Source organism: Ranitomeya imitator, chromosome 5 (assembly GCF_032444005.1).
Source record: "Ranitomeya imitator isolate aRanImi1 chromosome 5, aRanImi1.pri, whole genome shotgun sequence".
Taxonomy (NCBI): Eukaryota; Metazoa; Chordata; class Amphibia; order Anura; family Dendrobatidae; genus Ranitomeya; species Ranitomeya imitator.
This window is the reverse complement of record NC_091286.1, coordinates 712,359,736-712,383,921: the sequence shown is the minus strand read 5'-3', so window position 1 is coordinate 712,383,921 and position 24,186 is coordinate 712,359,736. Positions and strand designations below refer to the sequence as shown.

General features: G+C 43.1%; 1 protein-coding gene across 1 annotated transcript in view; it reads right to left on the bottom strand.

Annotated features, from left to right (window-relative positions):
- Positions 1–2,544: 2,544 nt before the first annotated feature.
- The window catches only part of LOC138638940 (zinc finger protein 665-like), a 61,001-nt gene continuing 39,359 nt past the window's right edge, over positions 2,545–24,186 (bottom strand). Inside the window, exons 3-7 of the mRNA XM_069728699.1 lie at positions 14,920–15,090; positions 6,459–6,650; positions 6,195–6,359; positions 5,687–5,810; positions 2,545–4,332 (exon numbers count right to left, since the gene is read on the bottom strand). Of these exons, the coding sequence (XP_069584800.1) occupies positions 2,672–4,332; positions 5,687–5,810; positions 6,195–6,359; positions 6,459–6,650; positions 14,920–15,090 (2,313 nt within the window). The 3' untranslated portion in view covers positions 2,545–2,671. The remainder of the gene's footprint in view (positions 4,333–5,686; positions 5,811–6,194; positions 6,360–6,458; positions 6,651–14,919; positions 15,091–24,186) is intronic.

Sequence of the window (24,186 nt, the reverse complement as noted above, 5' to 3'; positions counted from 1 at the left end):
CACCTGCCGACCCCACACCGACACTGACTCTAGTATAAGCCTAAAGGGTCACTTTCAGCCCAAAAAAATTGGCTGAAAATCTCGGCTTATACTCGAGTATATACAGTATATACTTAATTTCAGTTGTTTCACACATTTTTGTTATGTCTTATATTCTAGGTTCTTCAAAGTAGCCACCTTTTGCTTTGATGACTGCTTTGCACTCTTGGAATTCTCTTGATGAGCTTAAAGAGGTAGTCACCGGGAATAGTTTTCACTTCACAGGTGTGCCCTGTCAGGTTTGGGATTTCTTGCCTTATAAATGGGGTTGGGACCATCAGTTGTGTTGTGCAGAAGTCTGGTGGATACACAGCTGATAGTCTTACTGAATAGACTGTTAGAATTTGTTTTATGGCAACAAAAAAGCAGCTGAGTAAAGAAAAACGAGTGGCCATCATTACTCTAAGAAATGAAGGTCAGTCAGTCTGAAAAAGTGGGAAAACTCTGAAAGTGTCCCCAAGTGCAGTGACAAAAACCATCACGCGCTACAAGGAAACTGGCTCACATGAGGACCGGCCCAGGAAAGGAAGACCAAGAGTCACCTCTGTTTCTAAGGATAAGTTTATCCAAGTCACCAGCCTCAGAAATCGCAGGTTAACAGCAGCTCAGATTAGAGACCAGGTCAATGCCACACAGAGTTCTAGCAGCAGACACATCTCTACAACAACTGTTAAGAGGAGACTTTGTGCAGCAGGCCCTCATGGTAAAATAGCTGCTAGGAAACCACTGCTAAGGACAGGCAACAAGCAGAAGAGACTTATTTGGGTTAAAGAACACAAGGAATGTACATTAGACCAGTGGAAATCTGAGCTTTGGTCTGGTGAGTCCAAATTTGAGATCTTTGGTTCCAACCACCGTGTCTTTGTGCGATGCAGAAAAGGTGAACTGATCGACTCTACATGTCTGGTTCCCACCATGAAGCATGGAGGAGGAGGTGTGATGGTGTGGGGGTGCTTTGCTGGTGACACTGTTGGGTATTTATTCAAAATTGAAGGCATACTGAACCAGCATGGCTACCACAGCATCTTGCAGCGGCATGCTATTCCATCCGGTTTGCGTTTAGTTAGATCAACATTTATTTTTCAACAGGACAATGACCCCAAACACCCCCCCAGGCTGTGTAAGGGCTATTTGACCAAGAAGGAGAGTGATGGGTGCTACGCCAGATGACCTGGCCTCCACAGTCACCAGACCTGAACCCAATCGAGATGGTTTGGGATGACCTGGACCGCAGAGTGAAGGCAAAAGGGCCAGCAAGTGCTAAGCATCTCTGGAAACTCCTTCAAGATTGTTGGAAGACCATTCCCGGTGACTACCTCTTGAAGCTCATCAAGAGAATGCCAAGAGTGTGCAAAGCAGTCATCAAAGCAAAAGGTCGCTACTTTGAAGAACCTAGAATATAAGACATAATTTCAGTCGTTTCACACTTTTTTGTTAAGTATATAATTCCACATGTGTTAATTCATAGTTTTGATGCCTTCAGTGTGAATGTATAATTTTCATAGGACATGAAAACACAGAAAAATCTTTAAATGAGAAGGTGTGTCCAAACTTTTGGTTTATACTGTATATTGCAAATTTTTTTTTGCTCAATCCCATCACTTTTATCCTTAAATAGTTTGTATGAAGATCAAAACTGACACATACATTTACATGTACAATCATTATGTTTCTCTTCTCCTTATGTCCACAATTATTGTCCTCAAAAGGATCCAGGTCACAGATGAACTCAGCTAAATGTAATTTAGGTGTTTGGGAAATCCAGCGCATTCCAGAAACAAGATTAAAGGAGTTGTCCTCTACTATGAAAACTAGTGATGAGCGAATATACTCGTTGCTCGGGTTTTCCAGAGCACGCTAGGGTGGTCTCCGAGTATTTGTTAGTGTTCAGAGATTTCGTTTTCATCACCGCAGCTGATTTACAGCTATTAGCCAGCCTGAGTACATGTGGGGGTTGCCTGGTTGCTAGGGAATCCCCACATGTATTCACGCTGGCTAGTAGCTGTAAATCATTCAGCTGTGGCGATGAAAACAAAATCTCCAAGCAATCACAAATACTCTGAGACCACCCGAGCAACGAGTATACTCGCTCATCACTAATGACAACGTCTTCTCAATCTGAATGTTTGCCCTCGTTAAATTAAAAACACACACGCACCTCCTGTGCCGAAGCCATTTCAGAGCTGTCAGCACTCGCTCTCCTGTAAGCTGACGTGAGGTTGATAGGTCATGAGTCTTGCGCTCAATCAGTGCCGGCTTCACTGTCCTCGTCTTCAGACATATAAGTAATTAACAAGAAGTCAGAACTGCAGCTGGCCGCTACCTGTCTATTAATTACATATGTGTCCGACTGCTGGGAACAATGAAGCCGGCGCTGATTGAGCACAGGGCTCATGTGACATAACAACCTCACGTCAGTTTCAGGACAGCAAGTGCTGACAGCGCTGAAATGGTACTGGCACAGGAGGTGAGTATAAGTGTTTCTAATTTAACGGGGGTAAACATTCAGATTGAGAAAGATTGGCATAGTAGTAGACAACTTCTTTAAAGTTTACAAACAACATTTTGAATCAAAAAAATTAAATATTCTTTGCAAAACTGAAAACAAAATGTAAATATTTGTAAAAATGTTTCATATTAAACAGCTCCCCCCCTGTGTGTGACTTCTCTGATGACTATGAAGTTTCTCTTTGCTAATAAAGCATTTTCCACAATCGGAGCATGAGTACGGCTTCTCTACTGTGTAACTTCTCTGATGTTTAACATAAAGGGATTCGTTTAAAGAAACATTTTCCACATTCCGAACATGAATTTTCTTATGTCTGAGAAGACTTGATTCATATATAAAACTGATCCCACATTCGCTACATGTAACTGGATTCTCTTCAGTGTGATCTCTTTGATGATCACTTAGCAGGGCTTCAGTATTAAAACATTTTCCACATTCTGAGCATGAATACATTTTTTTTTCTATGTGAACACTCTTATGTGTTTGAAGAGTTGAATTATATAGAAAATATTTTCCACATTCTGAGCATGAATACAGCTTTTCTTCTGTGTGCATTTTCACATGAATCATAAGATTTGATTTACTCATAAAGAATTTTCCACATTTTGAACATGTATATGCTTTTCCTGTGTGAATTCTCTCATGTGCAGTAAGATTTGATCTATATTTAAAAACTTTACGACATTTTGAACATGAATACGGCTTCTCTCCTGTGTGAAGTCTCTGGTGTGTTACAAGATGTGATTTTATAGTAAAACATTTCTCACATTCTGAACATGAATACGGCTTCTCTCCTGTGTGAAGTCTCTGATGTGTAACAAGTTGTGACTTTATAGCAAAACATTTTCCACATTCTGAACATGAATATGGCTTTTCTCCTGTGTGAATTCTCTGATGTGTAACAAGTTGTGACTTTATAGCAAAACATTTTCCACATTCTGAACATGAATATGGCTTTTCTCCTGTGTGAATTCTCATATGTGTAACAAGTGGTGACTTTATAGCAAAACATTTTCCACATTCTGAACATGAATATGGCTTTTCTCCTGTGTGAATTCTCTGATGTGTAACAAGTTGTGACTTTATAGCAAAACATTTTCCACATTCTGAACATGAATATGGCTTTTCTCCTGTATGAATTTTCTCATGTGTGACAAGAGTTGATTGAAGTGTAAAACATTTCCCACATACTGAACATGAATATGGCTTTTCTCCTGTATGAATTTTCTCATGTGTGACAAGAGTTGATTGAAGTGTAAAACATTTCCCACATACTGAACATGAATATGGCTTTTCTCCTGTGTGAATTCTCTGATGTGCAACAAGATGTGATTTTATAGTAAAACATTTTCCACATTCTGAACATGAATACGGCTTTTCTCCTGTGTGAATTTTCATATGTGTGATAACGCTGGATTTAAGTGTAAAACATTTCCCACATTCTAAACATGAATATGGCTTCTCTCCTGTGTGACCTCTCTCATGTCTAACAAGTTCTGATTTACTTTTAAAACATTTTCCACATTCTGAACAGGAAAAAGACCCTTTTCTTCTGTGAATTCTCTCATGTTTAAGAAGGTTAGATTTTGGGAAAAAACATTTACCACATTCTGAACATGAATTTGGTTTTTCTCTTGTGTAACTTCTCTTGTATCTAAAAAAATTTTCTCGATGTACAAGGGTAATGAGGTTTTCTCCTGAGGACTGACACATGATATCTTCATCTTTGACATTATATTCTAGCGCTAACATCACATTACCTCCAGAACGATCACTTGTATTTTCTGTTAGAAATAAAAATAATTAATTTTTTTAAATCACAATTTTCAACGTAAAGGCCCATCCATGTCCCACCTCTGATCCAGGATGGGGAATCTAAAATAAATATTATGGCATCCAAAGCACATCCCCCAATCACCAAGGGAACAGAAGGTGCAGAATATTGGATCCTCCTATGGCTCTTGCTTCCCCAGTAACTGAGAAATTCTCATCAATCATCAGGGGTAGTACAAACGAGACCCCTGGACTTCCAGACCACATCCCAGAGCAAACCTGCTCCTCTTCCATAATTCCGAAAATAAAGATTCCTGCTCCCACCTTAGGACTGAGGCAGTCAGCCTTGTAAGGATAACTTAGGCTGGTTTCACATTTGCGTTTAAAAACGCAGCGTTTTAAACGCAAACGCATTTGGTGAAAAAACGCATTTAAACGCGTTTAAACGCTGCGTTTTCTAGGCGCACGTTTTTGCATGTTTTAACACAAACGCGGTGTTTTGACACGTTTACATGCGTTTTTTCCTGCGTTTGCATTTTTGAAACGCATGATGAGAAGTGTGTGACAGCTGCCAATCATCAAAATCAACTAGAAAACCCACTATAAACAGAAATACCTAGGGTTAGGGTTAGGATCCCTAGTAACCCTAGGGATCCTAACCCTAACCCAAACTCAAACCCTAACACAAACCCTAACCCAAACCCTAACCCTAACACAAACTCTAACACAAACCCTAACCCTAGGGATCCTAACCCTAACCCAAACTCTAACACAAACCCTAACCCTAACACAAACTCTAACATAAACCCTAGCCCTAACCCTAGGGATCCTAACCCTAACCTTAGGAATCCTAAACCTAACCCTTAGGGTTAGGATCCGTTAGGGTTAGGATTGGGGGGTGGCTTATCAGTGTGTATTCTTGTGTTTTTCTATAAAAACGCATGCAAACGCATGTGCTTAAAAACGCATGCGTTTACATAGACATCAATACGTTTTTTTGCGGCAAAAAAACGCCGCTAGAAATTACTACATGTTGCATTTCTGCAACACAACGCATGCAGAGAAAAAACGCATGCGTCGTCAAAACGCGTCAAAACGCATGCAAAAAAAATGCATGCGTTTTTAATGTTAAGTATATGGGAAAAAAAACACATGCTTTTTTTGCGCAAAAAAAAAAACGCAAATGTGAAACCAGCCTTATACATTACACGAGTGCACATTCACACAAAGAACAAAATAATAACTATACTAAACGTAAATTACAGACACATGTAAGTAAAGCCTGGGATAGTAGTGGGGCTGTATTATATCCGCCAGTGCAGACCACAGAAACGGCCAAAAGCAATGACTAAAGTCTTCTCTTACCTGGTGATACAAGAGGCCGCTGCTCCTCCACCACAACGTCCTTATACTGATCCCAGTGTCCTTCTACATAATCCCACTCCTCCATGGAGAAATAGAGAGCGACGTCCTGATACCGGAGAGGAACCTGACAACCAACGAGACCGACATCACCCAGAATCCCCCAGTGTAATCTCCCAGCAGTCTCCTCTCATCACCCAGAATCCTCCAGTGTATACTGTATAATCTCCCAGCAGTCTCCTCTCATCACCCAGAATCCTCCAGGGTACACTGTATAATCTCCCAGCAGTCTCCTCTCATCACCCAGAATCCTCCAGTGTAATCTCCCAGCAGTCTCCTCTCATCACCCAGAATCCCCCAGTGTAATCTCCCAGCAGTCTCCTCTCATCACCCAGAATCCCCCAGTGTAATCTCCCAGCAGTCTCCTCTCATCACCCAGAATCCCCCAGTGTAACCTCCCAGCAGTCTCCTCATCACCCAGAATCCCCCAGTGTAATCTCCCAGCAGTCACCTCTCCGGTCAGCAGCTCAGTGATCTTCTTGGCCAGTTCTAGGACCTTCTTCTCCGGTGTCGGGGAGTGCAGGGGTTCTGTGTTGGGGCTCTGGATCTTGCTCCGTCCTCCGGATATACAGGGGGTCACACGGTCACCGGACGTCTTCTTCACCACCGTGTGCTCCTGTGTACAGTGACAGACGCCGATCACCACAGATTCTATCCATCTTTTCAGTCCTGTTATATTAGTAGAGATCAGAGTGATCTCATGGGAGACTCTCACCTTTCCCTTTAACAAGTCGATTATCTCCAGGGCGAGGAGTAATATTCTTGCAGTCATGTTGCTTTTGTCCTGGTCGTTCCTCGTTGGGTCATTTTTCATCCTGACGTCCTGGTACTGATCCTTCTGTCCTTCCATGTACTCCCACTCCTCCATGGAGAAATAGACCGCGGCATCCTGACACCTGACAGGAACCTGACAAACACACAGTTAGGAGCAGAAATCATTGGCCAGAGAGGAATCATCCTGATTTCAGCTCTGCAGGTCGCGAGTTTGGATGTAAAATGAAACAACTGAGATGTAATCGAAGTGGAGACTTTCAGGTTTAATTAAAGGGGTTGAACAAAAATCTTCTGTTAACCCCTTCATGACCCAGCCTATTTTGACCTTAATGACCTTGCCGTTTTTTGCAATTCTGACCAGTGTCCCTTTATGAGGTAATAACTCAGGAACGCTTCAACGGATCCTAGCGGTTCTGAGAATGTTTTTTCGTGACATATTGGGCTTCATGTTAGTGGTAAATTTAGGTCAATCAATTCTGCGTTTGTGATAAAAACAGAAATTTTGCGAAAATTTTGAAAATTTCGCAATTTTCACATTTTGAATTTTTATTCTGTTAAACCAGAGAGTTATGTGACACAAAATAGTTAATAAATAACATTTCCCACACGTCTACTTTACATCAGCACAATTTTGGAAACAACATTTTTTTGCTAGGAAGTTATAAGGGTTAAAATTTGACCAGCGATTTCTCATTTTTACAACGAAATTTACAAAACCATTTTTTTTAGGGACCACCTCACATTTGAAGTCAGTTTGAGGGGTCTATATGGCTGAAAATACCCAAAAGTGACACCATTCTAAAAAATGCACCCCTCAAGGTACTCAAAACCACATTCAAGAAGTTTATTAACCCTTCAGGTGCTTCACAGCAGCAGAAGCAACATGGAAGGAAAAAATGAACATTTAACTTTTTAGTCACAAAAATGATCTTTTAGCAACAATTTTTTTATTTTCAGAATGGTAAAAGGAGAAACTGAACCACGAAAGTTGTTATCCAATTTGTCCTGAGTACACTGATACCTCATATGTGGGGGGGAACCACTGTTTGGGTGCACGGCAGGGCTCGGAAGGGAAGGAGCGCCATTTGGCGTTTTGAATGGAAAATTAGCTCCAATCATTAGTGTCGCGTTTGGAGAGCCCCCGTGTGCCTAAACATTGGAGCTCCCCCACAAGTGACTCCATTTTGGAAACAAGACCCCCCAAGGAATTTATCTAGAAGTGTGGTGAGCACTTTGAACCCCCAGGTGCTTCACAATTGATCCGTAAAAATGAAAAACTACTTTTTTTTGCAAAAATTTTCTTTTAGCCTCAATTTTTTCATTGTTACATGGGCAACAGGATAAAATGGATCCTAAAATTTGTTGGGCAATTTCTCCTGAGTACAGTGATACCTCATATGTGGTCAGCAACCACTGTTTGGGCACACGGCAGGGCTCGGAAGGGAAGGAGCGCCATTTGACTTTTGAATGAAAAATTAGCTCCAATCGTTAGCGGACACCATGTCGCATTTGGAGAGCCCCTGTGTGCCTAAACATTGGAGCTCCCCCACAAGTGATTCACAGAAGTGCTTCACAGAAGTTTATAACGCAGAGCCGTGAAAATAAAAAAATCATTCTTTTTCCTCAAAAATGATTTTTAGCCCACAATTTTTTTTCACAAGGGTAACAGGAGAAATTGGACCTCAAAAGTTGTTGTCCAGTTTGTCCCGAATACTGGTGCTGGTAGCCCATATGTGGGGGGACCACTATTTGGGCACACGTCGGGGCTCGGAAGGGAAGTAGTTACGTTTTGAAATGCAGACTTTGATAGAATGGTCTGCAGGCATGTCGCGTTTGGAGACCCCCTGATGTGCCTAAACAGTGGAAACCCCCCCAATTCTAACTCCAACCCTGACCCCAACACACCCCTAACCCTAATCCCAACTCTAACCACAAACCTAACACATTCCTAACCCTTACTTTAGCACCAAACGTAACCCTAATTTTAGCCCTAACCCTAACTTTAGCCCAACTCTAACCCTACTACTACTATTACTGATAGGGGTTTGTTATAAATCTCCAAAAATAATGGAAGCAATGGAGAATATCCTCGTAAAGCAAATAGATGAAGCTGCGACTCAAGGAGAAGTCATTATTATGGGGGACTTCAACTACCCTGAAATAGATTGGGGAACAGAAACCTGCAGTTCCAGCAAAGGTGATCGGTGTCTGACAACTATGAGAGACAATTAACTCTGACAACTGGTTCAGGACCCAACAAGAAGGGGGGCACTGCTAGACCTAATATTAACCAACAGGCCAGACCGCATATCAAATATACATAGTAACATAGTAACATAGTTAGTAAGGCCGAAAAAAGACATTTGTCCATCCAGTTCAGCCTATATTCCATCATAATAAATACCCAGATCTACGTCCTTCTACAGAACCTAATAATTGTATGATACAATATTGTTCTGCTCCAGGAAGACATCCAGGCCTCTCTTGAACCCCTCGACTGAGTTCGCCATCACCACCTCCTCAGGCAAGCAATTCCAGATTCTCACTGCCCTAACAGTAAAGAATCCTCTTCTATGTTGGTGGAAAAACCTTCTCTCCTCCAGACGCAAAGAATGCCCCCTTGTGCCCGTCACCTTCCTTGGTATAAACAGATCCTCAGCGAGATATTTGTATTGTCCCCTTATATACTTATACATGGTTATTAGATCGCCCCTCAGTCGTCTTTTTTCTAGACTAAATAATCCTAATTTCGCTAATCTATCTGGGTATTGTAGTTCTCCCATCCCCTTTATTAATTTTGTTGCCCTCCTTTGTACTCTCTCTAGTTCCATTATATCCTTCCTGAGCACCGGTGCCCAAAACTGGACACAGTACTCCATGTGCGGTCTAACTAGGGATTTGTACAGAGGCAGTATAATGCTCTTATCATGTGTATCCAGACCTCTTTTAATGCACCCCATGATCCTGTTTGCCTTGGCAGCTGCTGCCTGGCACTGGCTGCTCCAGGTAAGTTTATCATTAACTAGGATCCCCAAGTCCTTCTCCCTGTCAGATTTACCCAGTGGTTTCCCGTTCAGTGTGTAATGGTGATATTGATTCCCTCTTCCCATGTGTATAACCTTACATTTATCATTGTTAAACCTCATCTGCCACCTTTCAGCCCAAGTTTCCAACTTATCCAGATCCATCTGTAGCAGAATACTATCTTCTCTTTTATATTAGGGTTGGGGGTCACTGGGGGAATAGTGATCACAAAATAATAAGTTTTCATGTCTCCTTTAACCTCTTTACCCCCAAGGGTGGTTTGCACGTTAATGACCGGGACAATTTTTACAATTATGACCACTGTCCCTTTATGAGGTTATAACTCTGGAACGCTTCAACGGATCCCGGTGATTCTGACATTGTTTTCTCGTGACATATTGTACTTCATGATAGTGGTAACATTTCTTCGATATTACCTGCGTTTATTTCTGAAAAAAAACAAAATTTTGAAAATTTCGCAATTTTCCAACTTTTAATTTTTATGCCCTTAAATCACAGAGATATGTCACACAAAATACTTAATAAGTAACGTTTCCCACATGTCTACTTTACATCAACACAATTTTGGAACCAAAATTTTTGTTAGGGAGTTATAAGGGTTAAAAGTTGACCAGCAATTTCTCATTTTTACAACACCATTTTTTTTAGGGACCACATCACATTTTAAGTCATTTTGAGGGGTCTATATGATAGAAAATAACCAAGTGTGACACCATTCTAAAAACTGCACCCCTCAAGGTTCTCAAAACCACATTCAAAAAGTTTATTAACTAATCAGGTGTTTCACAGGAATTTTAGGAATGTTTAAATAAAAATGAACATTTAACTTTTTTCACAAAAAATTTACTTCAGCTCCAATTTGTTTTATTTTCCCAAGGGTAACAGGAGAAATTGCACCCCAAAAGTTGTTGTAAAATTTGTCCTGAGTACGCTGATACCCCATATGTGGGGGTAAACCACTGTTTGGGCGCACGGGAGAGCTCGGAAGGGAAGGAGGAGCGCCATTTGACTTTTCAATGCAAAATTGACTGGAATTGAGATGGGACGCCATGTCGTGTTTGGAGAGCCCCTGATGTGCCTAAACAGTGGAAACCCCCACAAGTAGACCCCCTAAGGAACTTATCTAGATGTGTTGTGAGAACTTTGAACCTCAAAGTGCTTCACTACAGTTTATAACGCATAGCCATGAAAATAAAAATTCTTTGTTTTTTCCACAAAAATTCTTTTTTAGCCCCCAGTTTTGTATTTTCCCCAAGGGTAACAGGAGAAATTGGACCCCAAAAGTTGCTGTCCAATTTGTCCTGAGTACGCTGATACCCCATATGTGGGGGGAACCACCGTTTGGGCGCATGGCAGAGCTCGGAAGGGAAGGAGCGCCGTTTTAATTTTTCAAAGCAGAATTGACTGGAATTGAGATCGGACGTCGCGTTTGGAGAGCCCCTGATGTGCCTAAACAGTGGAAACCCCCAATTCTAACTGAAACCCTAATCCAAACACACCCCTAACCCTAATCCCAACGGTAACCCTAACCACACCTCTAACCCAGACACCCCCCTAACCCTAATCCCAACCATAACCATACTTCTAACCCTAAGTCGAACCCTAATGCCAACCGTAAATGTAATCCAAATCCTAACTTTAGCCCCAGCCCTAACTGTAGCCCCATCTCTAACCCTAACTTTAGCCCCAACCCTAACCGTAGCCCCAACCCTAACCCCAACTGTAGACCCAACCCTAACCCTAATGGGAAAATGGAAATACATTTTATTATTTTTCCCTAACTAAGGGGGTGATGAAGGGGGGTTTGATTTACTTTTATAGCGGGTTTTTTACCGGATCTTTATGATTGGCAGCTGTCACACACTGAAAGTCGCTTTTTATTGCAAAAAAATAGTTTTTGCGTCTCCACATTTTGAGAGCTATAATTTTTCCATATTTTGGTTCCGCGTAATTTTCGTGCGCTGACCGGCATCTTAGCCTTGTCAGCCATTTAGTTTCTTCTCCTTCCCTTGGCCTAGTCATTTCCATTGGACATCTCCACGCTACCTTGTCTGGTTCAAGTTTACCAGCATTACCTATTGATGCAATTTATTTGTACTCCTATTTGGGGCTCATTCTTACATACAGGTGTACTTAGCACACTGATGAAGGTCTAGAGTTGACCGAAACGTTTGACTTTGTATGTAAATAAACCCCCTTATTTTGCATCACAATTGCTAGGAGTGCGCTAGTCACTTGTTATCTGTACCACAGGACTGGCGTATAGCAAATGTGGTGCCAATAATCAAAAAGGGGACAAAAACTGAACTCGGAAATTATCGGCCAGTAAGCTTAACCTCTACTGTGGGTAAAATCCTGGAGGGAATTCTAATGGATGCTATGCTGGAGTATCTGAAGAGGAATAACCTCATGACCCAGTATCAGCACGGGTTTACTAAGGACCGTTCATGTCAGACTAATCTGACCAGCTTCTATGAAGAGGTAAGTTCCGGACTGGACCAAGGGAACCCAGTGGACGTAGTGTATATGGACTTTTCAAAAGCTTTTGATACGGTGCCACACAAAAGGTTGATACATAAAATGAGAATAATGGGGATAAGGGAAAATATGTGCAAGTGGGTTGAGAGCTGGCTCAGGGATAGGAAACAAAGGGTGGTTATTAATGGAGCACACTCGGACTGGGTAGCGGTTAGCAGTGGGGTACCACAGGGGTCAGTATTGGGCCCTCTTCTTTTTAACATATTTATTAATGACCTTGTAGGGGGCATTCAGAGTAGAATTTCAATATTTGCAGATGACACTAAACTCTGCAGGGTAATCAATACAGAGGAGGACAATTTTATATTACAGGATGATTTATGTAAACTAGAAGCTTGGGCTGATAAATGGCAAATGAGCTTTAATGGGGATAAATGTAAGGTCATGCACTTGGGTAGAAGTAATAAGATGTATAATTATGTGCTTAATTCTAAAACTCTGGGCAAAACAGTCAATGAAAACGACCTGGGTGTATGGGTGGATGACAAACTCATATTCAGTGGCCAGTGTCAGGCAGCTGCTACAAAGGCAAATAAAATAATGGGATGCATTAAAAGAGGCATAGATGCTCATGAGGAGAACATAATTTTACCTCTATACAAGTCATTAGTTCGACCACACTTAGAATACTGTGCACAGCTCTGGTCTCCGGTGTATAAGAAAGACATAGCTGAACTGGAGCAGGTGCAGAGAAGAGCGACCAAGGTTATTAGAGGACTGGGGGGTCTGCAATACCAAGATAGGTTATTACACTTGGGGCTATTTAGTTTGGAAAAACGAAGACTAAGGGGTGATCTTATGTTAATGTATAAATATATGAAGGGACAGTACAAAGACCTTTCTGATGATCTTTTTAATGATAGACCTGAGACAGGGACAAGGGGGCATCCTCTACGTCTGGAGGAAAAAAGGTTTAAGCATAATAACAGACGCGGATTCTTTACTGTAAGAGCAGTGAGACTATGGAACTCTCTGCCGTATGATGTTGTAATGAGTGATTCATTACTTAAATTTAAGAGGGGACTGGATACCTTTCTGGAAAAGTATAATGTTACAGGGTATATACACTAGATTCCTTGATAGGGCGTTGATCCAGGGAACTAGTCTGATTGCCGTATGTGGAGTCGGGAAGGAATTTTTTTCCCCAAGGTGGAGCTTACTCTTTGCCACATGGGTTTTTTTTTTTTGCCTTCCTCTGGATCAACATGTTAGGGCATGTTAGGTTAGACTATGGGTTGAACTAGATGGACTTCATGTCTTCCTTCAACCTTAATAACTATGTTAATATGTATGTTACTATACTCACAGAATTCATCCAGCTGTTTCTGTCTTCAGTCACATCAACAATAACCGCTAGTGAAAGCCATGAATGCCGCCTCATCACACCACATCCTCCATGTGTTACCGAGAATGTTCTGTGCCAAGCATCATGAGCTGCTCTAAGCATTCTCCAGACTTTCTTCTTCACATCAGTTTTGTACAGGTTGATCTAAGTTTTACTTTTCCAGAACTGGGCACCTTCTCCAGATGTTTTTTGATGAAGTCTAATCTGGCCTATTTTCAGGTAGATTAATGGTTTGCACCTTGGAGTGGCTCCTCAGTAGTTTCTTTCATGAAGTCTCCTCTTTAGGCTGTGTGCACACGTAGGAAATGTGGTGCAGAATTTTCTGCACTAAATCTGCATCTCCTGGCAGAATCCGCAGGTGCGTTTTTTATGCGTTTTTTGTGCGTCTTTTGTGCGTTTTTTGTGCAGATTTTACCACTGTGGATTTCTATAATGGAGGGGTGCCGAAACGCTGCAGAACTGCACAAAAGAAGTGACATGCACTTCTTTGAAATCTGCAGCGTTTCTGCGCAGATTTTTCTGCACCATGTGCACAGCTTTTTTTTTTTTTTACATTGATTTACATTGTACTGTAAATCACAGTGCAGTTCTGCAGTGTTTCTGGGGCAGAAAAATCTGCTGCAGTTCTGCACTAAATCTGCACTGAATCTGCATCGTGTGTACATCCTCTTATAGTAGACTTAGATACTGAAACACAGTCTTCCTTGAGAGTGTTCTTTTTTGGGAGGTCCGAGGACCCTGGCAGTTGGAGATCGAGAGTCAACCAACAATTGCTACCAGTGGTTTGGTGGTGGTGTTGTCTATGCCGCTTTGTCAGCAGCATGGATGGTGTGAGATGGTTTTTCTTCACCGTGGAAAGGATTCTGCGATCATCTACCACTGTTGTCTTCAGTTAATGGCCAGGCCTTTTTGAAATCCCAAGTTATCCACTGTGCTCTTATTTTTGTTGCAAAATACACCAAACTGTTGATTTTGCCGCTCCTTACATTTCTGCTTTCCGATGGATTTCTTTTTTCAGCCTCATGGTCTCTTTCTCTTCAATTGAGAGCTCCTTTGACCACATGTTGTGGGTTCACAGCAACAGCTTTCAAATGCAAATGACACACCAGGAATCAACTCCAGACCTTTTACTTGCTTAACTGCTGAAGGAATAATTAGGGAAATATTCATGTAGCCCATTAAAGAGCTTTTAAGATAATTGTCCAATTATCTTTGGTGCCTTTTAAAAGAGGCAGCTCTATATTAAAAAGTTATAATTCCTAACCCCTTCCTCCAATTACGATGTGAATGTCCTCAAATTAAAGCTGAGAGTCGGCACTGTTATCCCAGATTATATAACTTTATCTTGAATTTGTTTTGGTAAACTGATAAAATGCCCAAACTTTTGTCACTATCCAAATACTTTTTTAACTCACTGTATACCAACATCACCCAGAATCCTCCAGTGTATACTGTCACATTTCTCAGCAGTCACCTCTCCAGTCAGCAGCTCTGTGATCTCGTTGGTGAGATCTAGGATCTTCTCAGACATCGGGGAGTGTGGGGCTTCTGTGATGGGGATCTCACTCCTGCTCCTTCTTCCGGATACATGGAGATGGATGATGGGAGTCACATAGTCACCTGATGTCTTCTCTATGGTGTAATCCTGTATATGGAGAGATGTTGATGAATATTATACATAATGAAACATAAGAGCATGACATTTCAGGCTATGTGCACATGTTGCGCATTTTTCCGCTCAGTTTTTGAAAAATTCGCAGGTAAAACGCAGTGCGTTTTACCTGCGGATTACCCGCGGATTTCACCTGCGTTTTACACCTGCGGATTTCTATAAATAATAATAATATTTATATAGCGCCAACATATTCCGCAGCGTTTTACATTATAAAGGGGACTTGTACAGACAATAGACATTACAGCAAAACAGAAATCACAGTTCAGAATAGATACCAAGAGGAGTGAGGGCCCTGCTGCTCGCAAGCTACAAACTATGAGGAAAAGGTGAGACACGAGAGGTGGATGGTAACAATTGCTTTCGTTGTTCGGACCAGCCATAGTGTAAGGCTCGGGTGTTCATGTAAAGCTGCATGAACCAGTTATCAGCCTAAGTATGTAGCAGTACAGACACAGAGGGCTAATAACTGCATAAAGTGAATGAGAACATGATGGATGAACCTGATTATGGTTTAAGGTTTAAGTTTTTTTTTTTGGTTTTTTTTTAATGGGCCACACAGGGATAGTTAGGTTAATGTGTTGAGGCGGTAGGCCAGTCTGAACAAATGCGTTTTTAGGGCACGCTTAAAACTGTGGGGATTGGGGAATAATCATATTATCCTGGGTAGTGCATTCCAAAGAATCGGCGCAGCACGTGTGAAGTCTTGGAGACGGGAGTGAGAGGTTCTGATTATTGAGGATGTTAACCTGAGGTCATTAGCGGAGCGGAGGGGCACGGGTAGAGTGGTAGACTGAGACCAAGGAGGAGATGTAGGGTGGTGCTGAGCCATGGAGTGCTTTGTGGATGAGGGTAGTAGTTTTGTACTGGATTCTGGAGTGGATAGGTAACCAGTGTAATGACTGGCACAAGGTAGAGGCATCGGTGTAACGGTTGGTGAGGAATATGATCCTGGCTGCAGCATTCAGGACAGATTGGAGTGGGGAGAGTTTGGTAAGAGGGAGGGTAATGAATGAGTGAAACAGTAAGAGGTTCTGCAGAGTCAAAAGTAAGAAAAGGGCGAAATCTAGAAATGTTTTTGAGATGCAGATAAGAACGAGCCAATTATCGGATGTGGGGGGTGAAGGAAAGCTCGGAATCAAGGATGACCCCAATGCAGCGGGCATGTTGCTTGGGAGTAATGGTGGAACCACACACGGAGATGGCAATGTCAGGCAAAGGTAGGTTAGTAGAGGGAGAAAACACGAGGAGTTCAGTTTTTGACAGGTTCAGTTTCAGATAGAGGGAGGACATGATGTTAGAGACAGCGGTAAGACAATCACTGGTGTTTTCTAAGGAGAAAGTACAAAGAAAGAAAAAAGCCAGTTCACCGATATGTGCAAGGAGCACGGAACTTCGTCCTGACTCGACGTAGTGCAAATCCAAGTAAAAGAGAAAAATGTTCCAGCTTCTTGATAAAATGTAAAACTTTAATCCATCATATAAAATAGTAGAAAATTGGTAGGTCAGTCCTTCTTATACTGGATGGACTGCTCAGTAGATCAGCTGTGACAAAGACCGTATGGTCGAAACGCGTAGCTTTCTTCACTTGTGACATGGCATTGTCCCAGGAGTGTGTCTTCTACTATTTTATATGATGGATTAAAGTTTTACATTTTATCAAGAAGCTGGAACATTTTTCTCTTTTACTTGTTTTCTAAGGAGGCAGGCGTGAGATCAGGAGAAGTGTATAATTGGGTGTCGTCAGCATAGAGATGGTACTGGAAACACGCAGGCAAATACGCAACGTGTGCACATACCCTCAAGGTTCGTCACAGCAGCTGCCCATCCATCTCAACAGGAGATCTCATGTGGCACTGACTACCTGGATATTTTATAAATACACAACTGAGTACACAAACTACTGAGGTCGCACAGATCCTTACAGTTTAGGTCCAGAGATGAGAGCTCTGCCAGACGGTTAGAAAGGCAAAGAAAAAACAACTCATCCCAGCACCATGATCGTTACGTGCCAAAGAGCTGCGATGGCATCTGGAGCGGAACGATATCCACTAGGTCTGACATGTACAGAAGCATGAAGTATGCATACCTAAGGATGAGGCCCTACCAGCAATCAAAGAAGAAAACGGCACACAGCAACACCCTCAAGTGACAACAAAAAGTACAGCCAAGAAGTGAAGAAGAGTGGTAGAGGTGGGAGACTCACTACTGAGAGGCACAGAAGCAGCCATCTGCAGACCGGACATAACCGCAAGAGAAGTCTGCTGCCTCCCAGGTGCGAAGATCAAGGATATCACTGATAGGATACCAAAGCTCATCAGTTCCAGGGATGTCCTCCCATTTCTTCTGATACTTGTTGGCACCAATGACACGGCAAGGAAGGACCTACCGAGAATCTGCAAGGACTTTGAAGAGTAGGGGAACAAAGTAAAGGAACTGGATGCACAGGTAGATTTTTCTTCTATCCTTCCAGTAGACGGGCATGGCACCAGGAGATGGAACAGGATCCTTGATGCAAACTCACTAAGACAATGGTGCAGACAACAAGAATTCGGACTCTCCTCGCCAGAGACGGACTACACCTCAACAAACCTGGGAAGCATACATTCACCAGAAGACTCGCTACACTCATCAGGAGGGCGTTAAACTAGAAGAAGAGGGGACGGGAAGAAAAACATTAGACTTGAGCATGAAGCCAGAAAATATACTGATGAAGGATATGAGGTGCGGCAAAGAAGACCCAAGACAACATACTCGGAAGAAAATTTCTAAAACAATCCACACGGAGGAGATTGGAACAAAACAAAACGCCAGAAGCCTGACAAACAAGATGGAAGAACTAGAATCAGAAATATCTACAGGTAACTATAACATAGTGGGAATAACCGAGACATGGTTAGATGAAAGCTATGACTGGGCAGTTAACTTACAGGGTTACAGTCTGTTTAGAAAGGATCGTAAAAATCGGAGAGGAGGAGGGGTTTGTCTTTATGTAAAGTCTTGTCTAAAGTCCACTTTAAGGGAGGATATTAGCGAAGGGAATGAGGATGTTGAGTCCATATGGGTGGAAATACATGGAGGGAAAAATAGTAACAAAATTCTCATTGGGGTCTGTGACAAACCCCCAAATATAACAGAAATCATGGAAAGTCTACTTCTAAAGCAGATAGATGAAGCTGCAACCCATAATGAGGTCCTGGTTATGGGGGACTTTAACTACCCGGATATTAACCCCTTCATGACCCAGCCTATTTTGACCTTAATGACCTGGCCGTTTTTTGCAATTCTGACCAGTGTCCCTTTATGAGGTAATAACTCAGGAACGCTTCAACGGATCCTAGCGGTTCTGAGATTGTTTTTTCGTGACATATTGGGCTTCACGTTAGTGGTAAATTTTGGTCGATAATTTTTGCGTTTATTTGTTAAAAAAATGGAAATTTGGCCAAAATTTAGAAAAATTCGCAATTTTCAAATTTTGAATTTTTATTCTGTTAAACAAGAGAGTTATGTGACACAAAATAGTTAATAACATTACCCACATGTCTACTTTACATCAGCACAATTTTGGAAACAAAATTTTTTTTTCCTAGGAAGTTATAAGGGTTAAAATTTGACCAGCGATTTCTCATTTTTACAGCAAAATTTACAAAACCATTTTTTTTTTAGGGACCACCTCACATTTGAAGTCAGTTTGAGGGGTCTATGTGGCTGAAAATACCCAAAAGTGACACCATTCTAAAAACTGCACCCCTCAAGGTACTCAAAACCACATTCAACAAGTTTATTAACCCTTCAGGTGCTTCACAGCAGCAGAAGCAACATGGAAGGAAAAAACGAACATTTAACTTTTTAGCCACAAAAATGATCTTTTAGCAACAATTTTTTTTTATTTTCCCCAGCGGAAAAAGAGAAACTGGACCCCAAAAGTTATTGTAAAATTTGTCCTGAGTACGCCGATACCCCATATGTGGGGGGGGGAACCAGTGTTTGGGTGCACGGCAAGACTCGGAAGGGAAGGAGCGCCATTTGACTTTTTCAATGAAAAATTGGCTCCAATCTTTAGCGGACACCATGTCACGTTTGGAGAGCCCATGTGTGCCTAAACATTTGAGCTCCCCCACAAGTGACCCCATTTTGGAAACTAGACCCCCCAAGGAACTTATCTAGATGCATAGTGAGCACTTTGAACCCCCAGGTGCTTCAAATTGAGCCGTAAAAATGAAAAAGTACTTTTTTTTTTTTCACAAAAAAATTTCTTTTAGCCTCAATTTGTTCATTTCCACTTGGGCAACAGGATAAAATGGATCCTAAAATGTGTTGGACAATTTCTCCCGAGTACACCGATACCTATGTGGGGGTAAACCACTGTTTGGGCACACGGCAAGGCTCGGAAGGGAAGGAGCGCCATTTGACTTTTGAATGAAAAATTAGCTCCAATCGTTAGCGGACACCATATCGTGTTTGGAGAGCCCCTGTGTGCCTAAATATTGGAGCTCCCCCACATGTGACCCCATTTTGGAAACTAGACCCCGCAAGGAACTTATCTAGATGTTGCGGTGAGCACTTTAAACCCGCAAGTGCTTCACAGAAGTTTATAACGCAGAGCCGTTAAAATAAAAAATCATTTTTCTTTCCTCAAAAATGATGTTTTAGCAAGCAATTTTTTATTTTCACAAGAGTAACAGGAGAAATTGGACCCCAAAAGTTGTTGTCCAATTTGTCCTGAGTAAGCTGATACCCCATATGTGGGGGGGAACCACTGTTTGGGCACACGTCGAGGTTCGGAAGGGAAGTAGTGACGTTTTGAAATGCAGACTTTGATGGAATGGTCTGCGGTCGTCACGTTGCGTTTGCAGAGCCCCTGATGTGCCTGAACAGTAGAAACCCCCAACAAGTGACCCCATTTTGGAAACTAGACCCCCCAAGGAACTTATCTAGTTATGTGGTGAGCACTTTGAACCCCCAAGTGCTTCACAGAAGTTTACAACGCAAACCCGTGAAAATAAAAAATCATTTTTCTTTCCTCAAAAATGATGTTTTAGCAAGCAATTTTTTATTTTCACAAGGGTAACAGGAGAAATTGGACCCCAATAATTGTTGTGCAGTTTGTCCTGAGTATGCTGGTACCCCATATGTGGGGGTAAACCACTGTATGGGCACACGTCGGGGCTCGGAAGGGAGGGAGCACCATTTGACTTTTTGAACTTAAGATTGGCTGGAATCAATCATGGCGCCATGTTGCGTTTGGAGACCCCTGATGTGCCTAAACAGTGGAAACCCCTCAATTCTACCTCCAACACTAACCCCAACACACCCCTAACCCTAATCTCAACTCTAGCCATAACCCTAATCACAACCCTAACCCCAATACACCCCTAACCACAACCCTAACCCCAACACACCCGTAACCCTAATCCCAACTCTAGCCATAACCCTAATCACAACCCGAACCCCAATACACCCCTAACCACAACCCTAACCTCAACACACCCGTAACCCTAATCCCAACTCTAGCCATAACCCTAATCACAACCCTAACCCCAATACACCCCTAATCACAACCCTAACCCCAACACATCCCTAACCCTAATCCCAACTCTAGCCATAACCCTAATCACAACCCTAACCCCAATACACCCCTAACCACAACCCTAACCCCAACACACCCCCTAACACTAATCCCAACTCTAGCCATAACCCTAATCACAACCCTAACCCCAATACACCCCTAATCACAACCCTAACCCCAACACATCCCTAACCCTAATCCCAACTCTAGCCATAACCCTAATCACAACCCTAACCCCAATACACCCCTAATCACAACCCTAACCCCAACACATCCCTAACCCTAATCCCAACTCTAGCCATAACCCTAATCACAACCCTAACCCCAATACACCCCTAACCACAACCCTAACCCCAACACACCCCCTAACACTAATCCCAACTCTAGCCATAACCCTAATCACAACCCTAACCCCAATACACCCCTAATCACAACCCTAACCCCAACACATCCCTAACCCTAATCCCAACTCTAGCCATAACCCTAACCCCAATACACCCCTAATCACAACCCTAACCCCAACACACCCCTAACCCCAATACACCCCTAATCACAACCCTAACCCCAACACACCCGTAACCCTAACCACAACACTAACCCCAACACACCCCTAACCCTAATCCCAACTCTAGCCATAACCCTAATCACAACCCTAACCCCAATACACCCCTAATCACAACCCTAACCCCAACACACCCCTAACCCCAACACACCCCTAACCACAACCCTAACCCCAACACACCCCTAACCCTAATCCCAACTCTAGCCATAACCCTAATCACAACCCTAACCCCAATACACCCCTAACCACAAGCCTAATCTTAGCCCTATTTCCAACCCTAACTCTAATTCCAACCCCAACCCTAAGGCTATGTGCCCACGTTGCGGATTCGTGTGAGATTTTTGCGCACCATTTTTGAAAAATCCGCAGGTAAAAGGCACTGCGTTTTACCTGCGGATTTACCGCAGATTTCCAGTGTTTTTTGCTCGGATTTCACCTGCGGATTCCTATTGAGGAACAGGTGTAAAACACTGCGGAATCCGCACAAAGAATTGACATGCTGCGGAAAATACAACGCAGCGTTTCCGCGCTGTATTGCACCATTGGCACAGTGGATTTTGTTTCCCATAGGTTTACATGGAACTGTAAACCTGATGGAAAACTGCTACGAATCCGCAGCGGCCAATCCGCTGCGGATCCGCAGCCAAATCCGCACAGTGTGCACATAGCCTAATTCTAAGGGTATGTGCACACGCTGCGGAAAACGCGGATCCGCAGCAGTTTCCCATGAGTTTACAGTTCAATGTAAACCTATGGGAAACAAAAATCGCTGTACACATGCTGCAGAAAAACTGCACGGAAACGCAGGGGTTTACATTCCGCAGCATGTCACTTCTTTCTGCGGATTCCGCAGCGGTTTTACAACTGCTCCAATAGAAAACCGCAGTTGTAAAACCGCAGTGAAATCCGCAGAAAAAATGCGGTAAATCCGCAGCGGTTTTGCACTGCGGATTTATCAAATGCGCTGCGGAAAAATCCCCAGAGGACCAGAATACGTGTGCACATACCGAAGCCCTAACCCTAGTGGAAAAAAAAAAATTTCTTTATTTTCTTATTGTCCCTACCTATGGGGGTGATAAAGTGGGGGGGGGTTGGTTCATTTACTATTTTTTTTATTTTGATCACTGTAATAAAACCACAATCACAGTGATCAAAATGTACATGGAACAAATCTGCCGGCCGGCAGATTCGGCGGGCGCACCTCGTATGCGCCCGCCATTTTGGAAGATGGCGGCGCCCATGGAGAAGACGGACGGACACCGGGAGGATCGGTAAGTATGAGGAGGGGGGGGGGGAAAATGGGAGCAAGGGGGGGGAATCGGAGCACAGGGGGGGTGGATTGGAGCACGAGGGGAGCGGACAGAAGGAGGGGGGAACGGACAGGACGACGGAGGGGAGCGGACCACAGAACGGAGGGCTGGGGAGGAGATCGGTGGTGGTGGTGGTGGGGGGGCAGATCAGGGTCTCCAGCTATGGCCGATGATATTGCAGCATCGGCCATGGCTGGATTGTAATATTTCACAGTTTTCATAGGTGAAATATTACAAATCGCTCTGATTGGCTGTTGAAAGTGAAACAGCCAATCAGAGCGATTGTAGCCCCTGGGCTGAAGTAGCACTCCCCCTGTCCCTGCAGATCGGGTGAAATTGGAGTTAACCCTTTCACCCGATCTGCAGGGACGCGATCCCTCCATGACGCCACATAGGCGTCACAGGTCGGATTGGCACCGACTTTCATGACGCCTACGTGGCGTCAAAGGTCGGGAAGGGGTTAACTGGGAAACAGAAACCTGCAAAACCCATAAAGGCAACAGGTTTCTGCTAATAACCAAGAAAAATTATCTTTCACAATTGGTGCAGAATCCAACCAGAGGAGCAGCACTTTTAGACCTAATACTATCTAATAGACCTGACAGAATAACAAATCTGCAGGTGGTTGGGCATCTAGGAAATAGCGACCACAATATTGTACAGTTTCACCTGTCTTTCACTAGGGGGACTTGTCAGGGAGTCACAAAAACACTGAACTTTAGGAAGGCAAAGTTTGAACAGCTTAGAGATGCCCTTAATCTGGTAGACTGGGACAATATCCTCAGAAATAAGAATCTATATATATAATTGTCTAAGGGTCACTTCCGTCTGTCCTTCTGTCACAGTTATTCGTTCGCTGATTGGTCTCGGCAGCTGCCTGTCATGGCTGCCGCAACCAATCAGCGACGGGCACATTCTGATTAGTCCCTCCCCTACTCCCCTGCACTCACTGCCCGGCGCCCGCTCCATAATCCCCTCCACTCACCACTCACACAGGGTTAATGGCAGCGGTAACGGCCCGCGGTGTAACGCACTCAGTTACCGCTGCTATTAACCCTGTGTGTACCCAACTATTTACTATTGATGCTGCCTATGCGGCATCAATAGTAAAAATGTGTCATGTTAAAAAAATTAAAAAAAACCTGCTATACTCACCATCCGCCGCCTTTCCTGCTCCTCGCCACACTCACCGGACCGCTCCATTGCAAGCGGCAGCTTCCGCTCCCAGGGCTGGTGTGCGACAAGGGCCTGCCGTGACGTCATCACAGGTCCTGCTCACACCAGCCCTGGGAACGCAAACTGCCGCTTGCAATGGAGCGGTCCGGTGAGTGTGGCGAGGAGCAGGAAAGGCGGCGGATGGTGAGTATAGCAGGACTTCAACGGGCCTTCGGAAGGTGAGTATATATTTTTTTTTATTTTTTTTTTAAGTCTCTATACTACGTGGCTCTGCTATATACTACGTGACTGGGCAATATACTGCGTGACTGGGCAATATACTGCGTGACTGGGCAATATACTACGTGACTGGGCAATATACTACGTGGGCTGTGCTATATACTACATGACTGGGCAATATACTACGTCACTGGCCAATATACTACGTGGCTGGGCAATATACTACATGACTG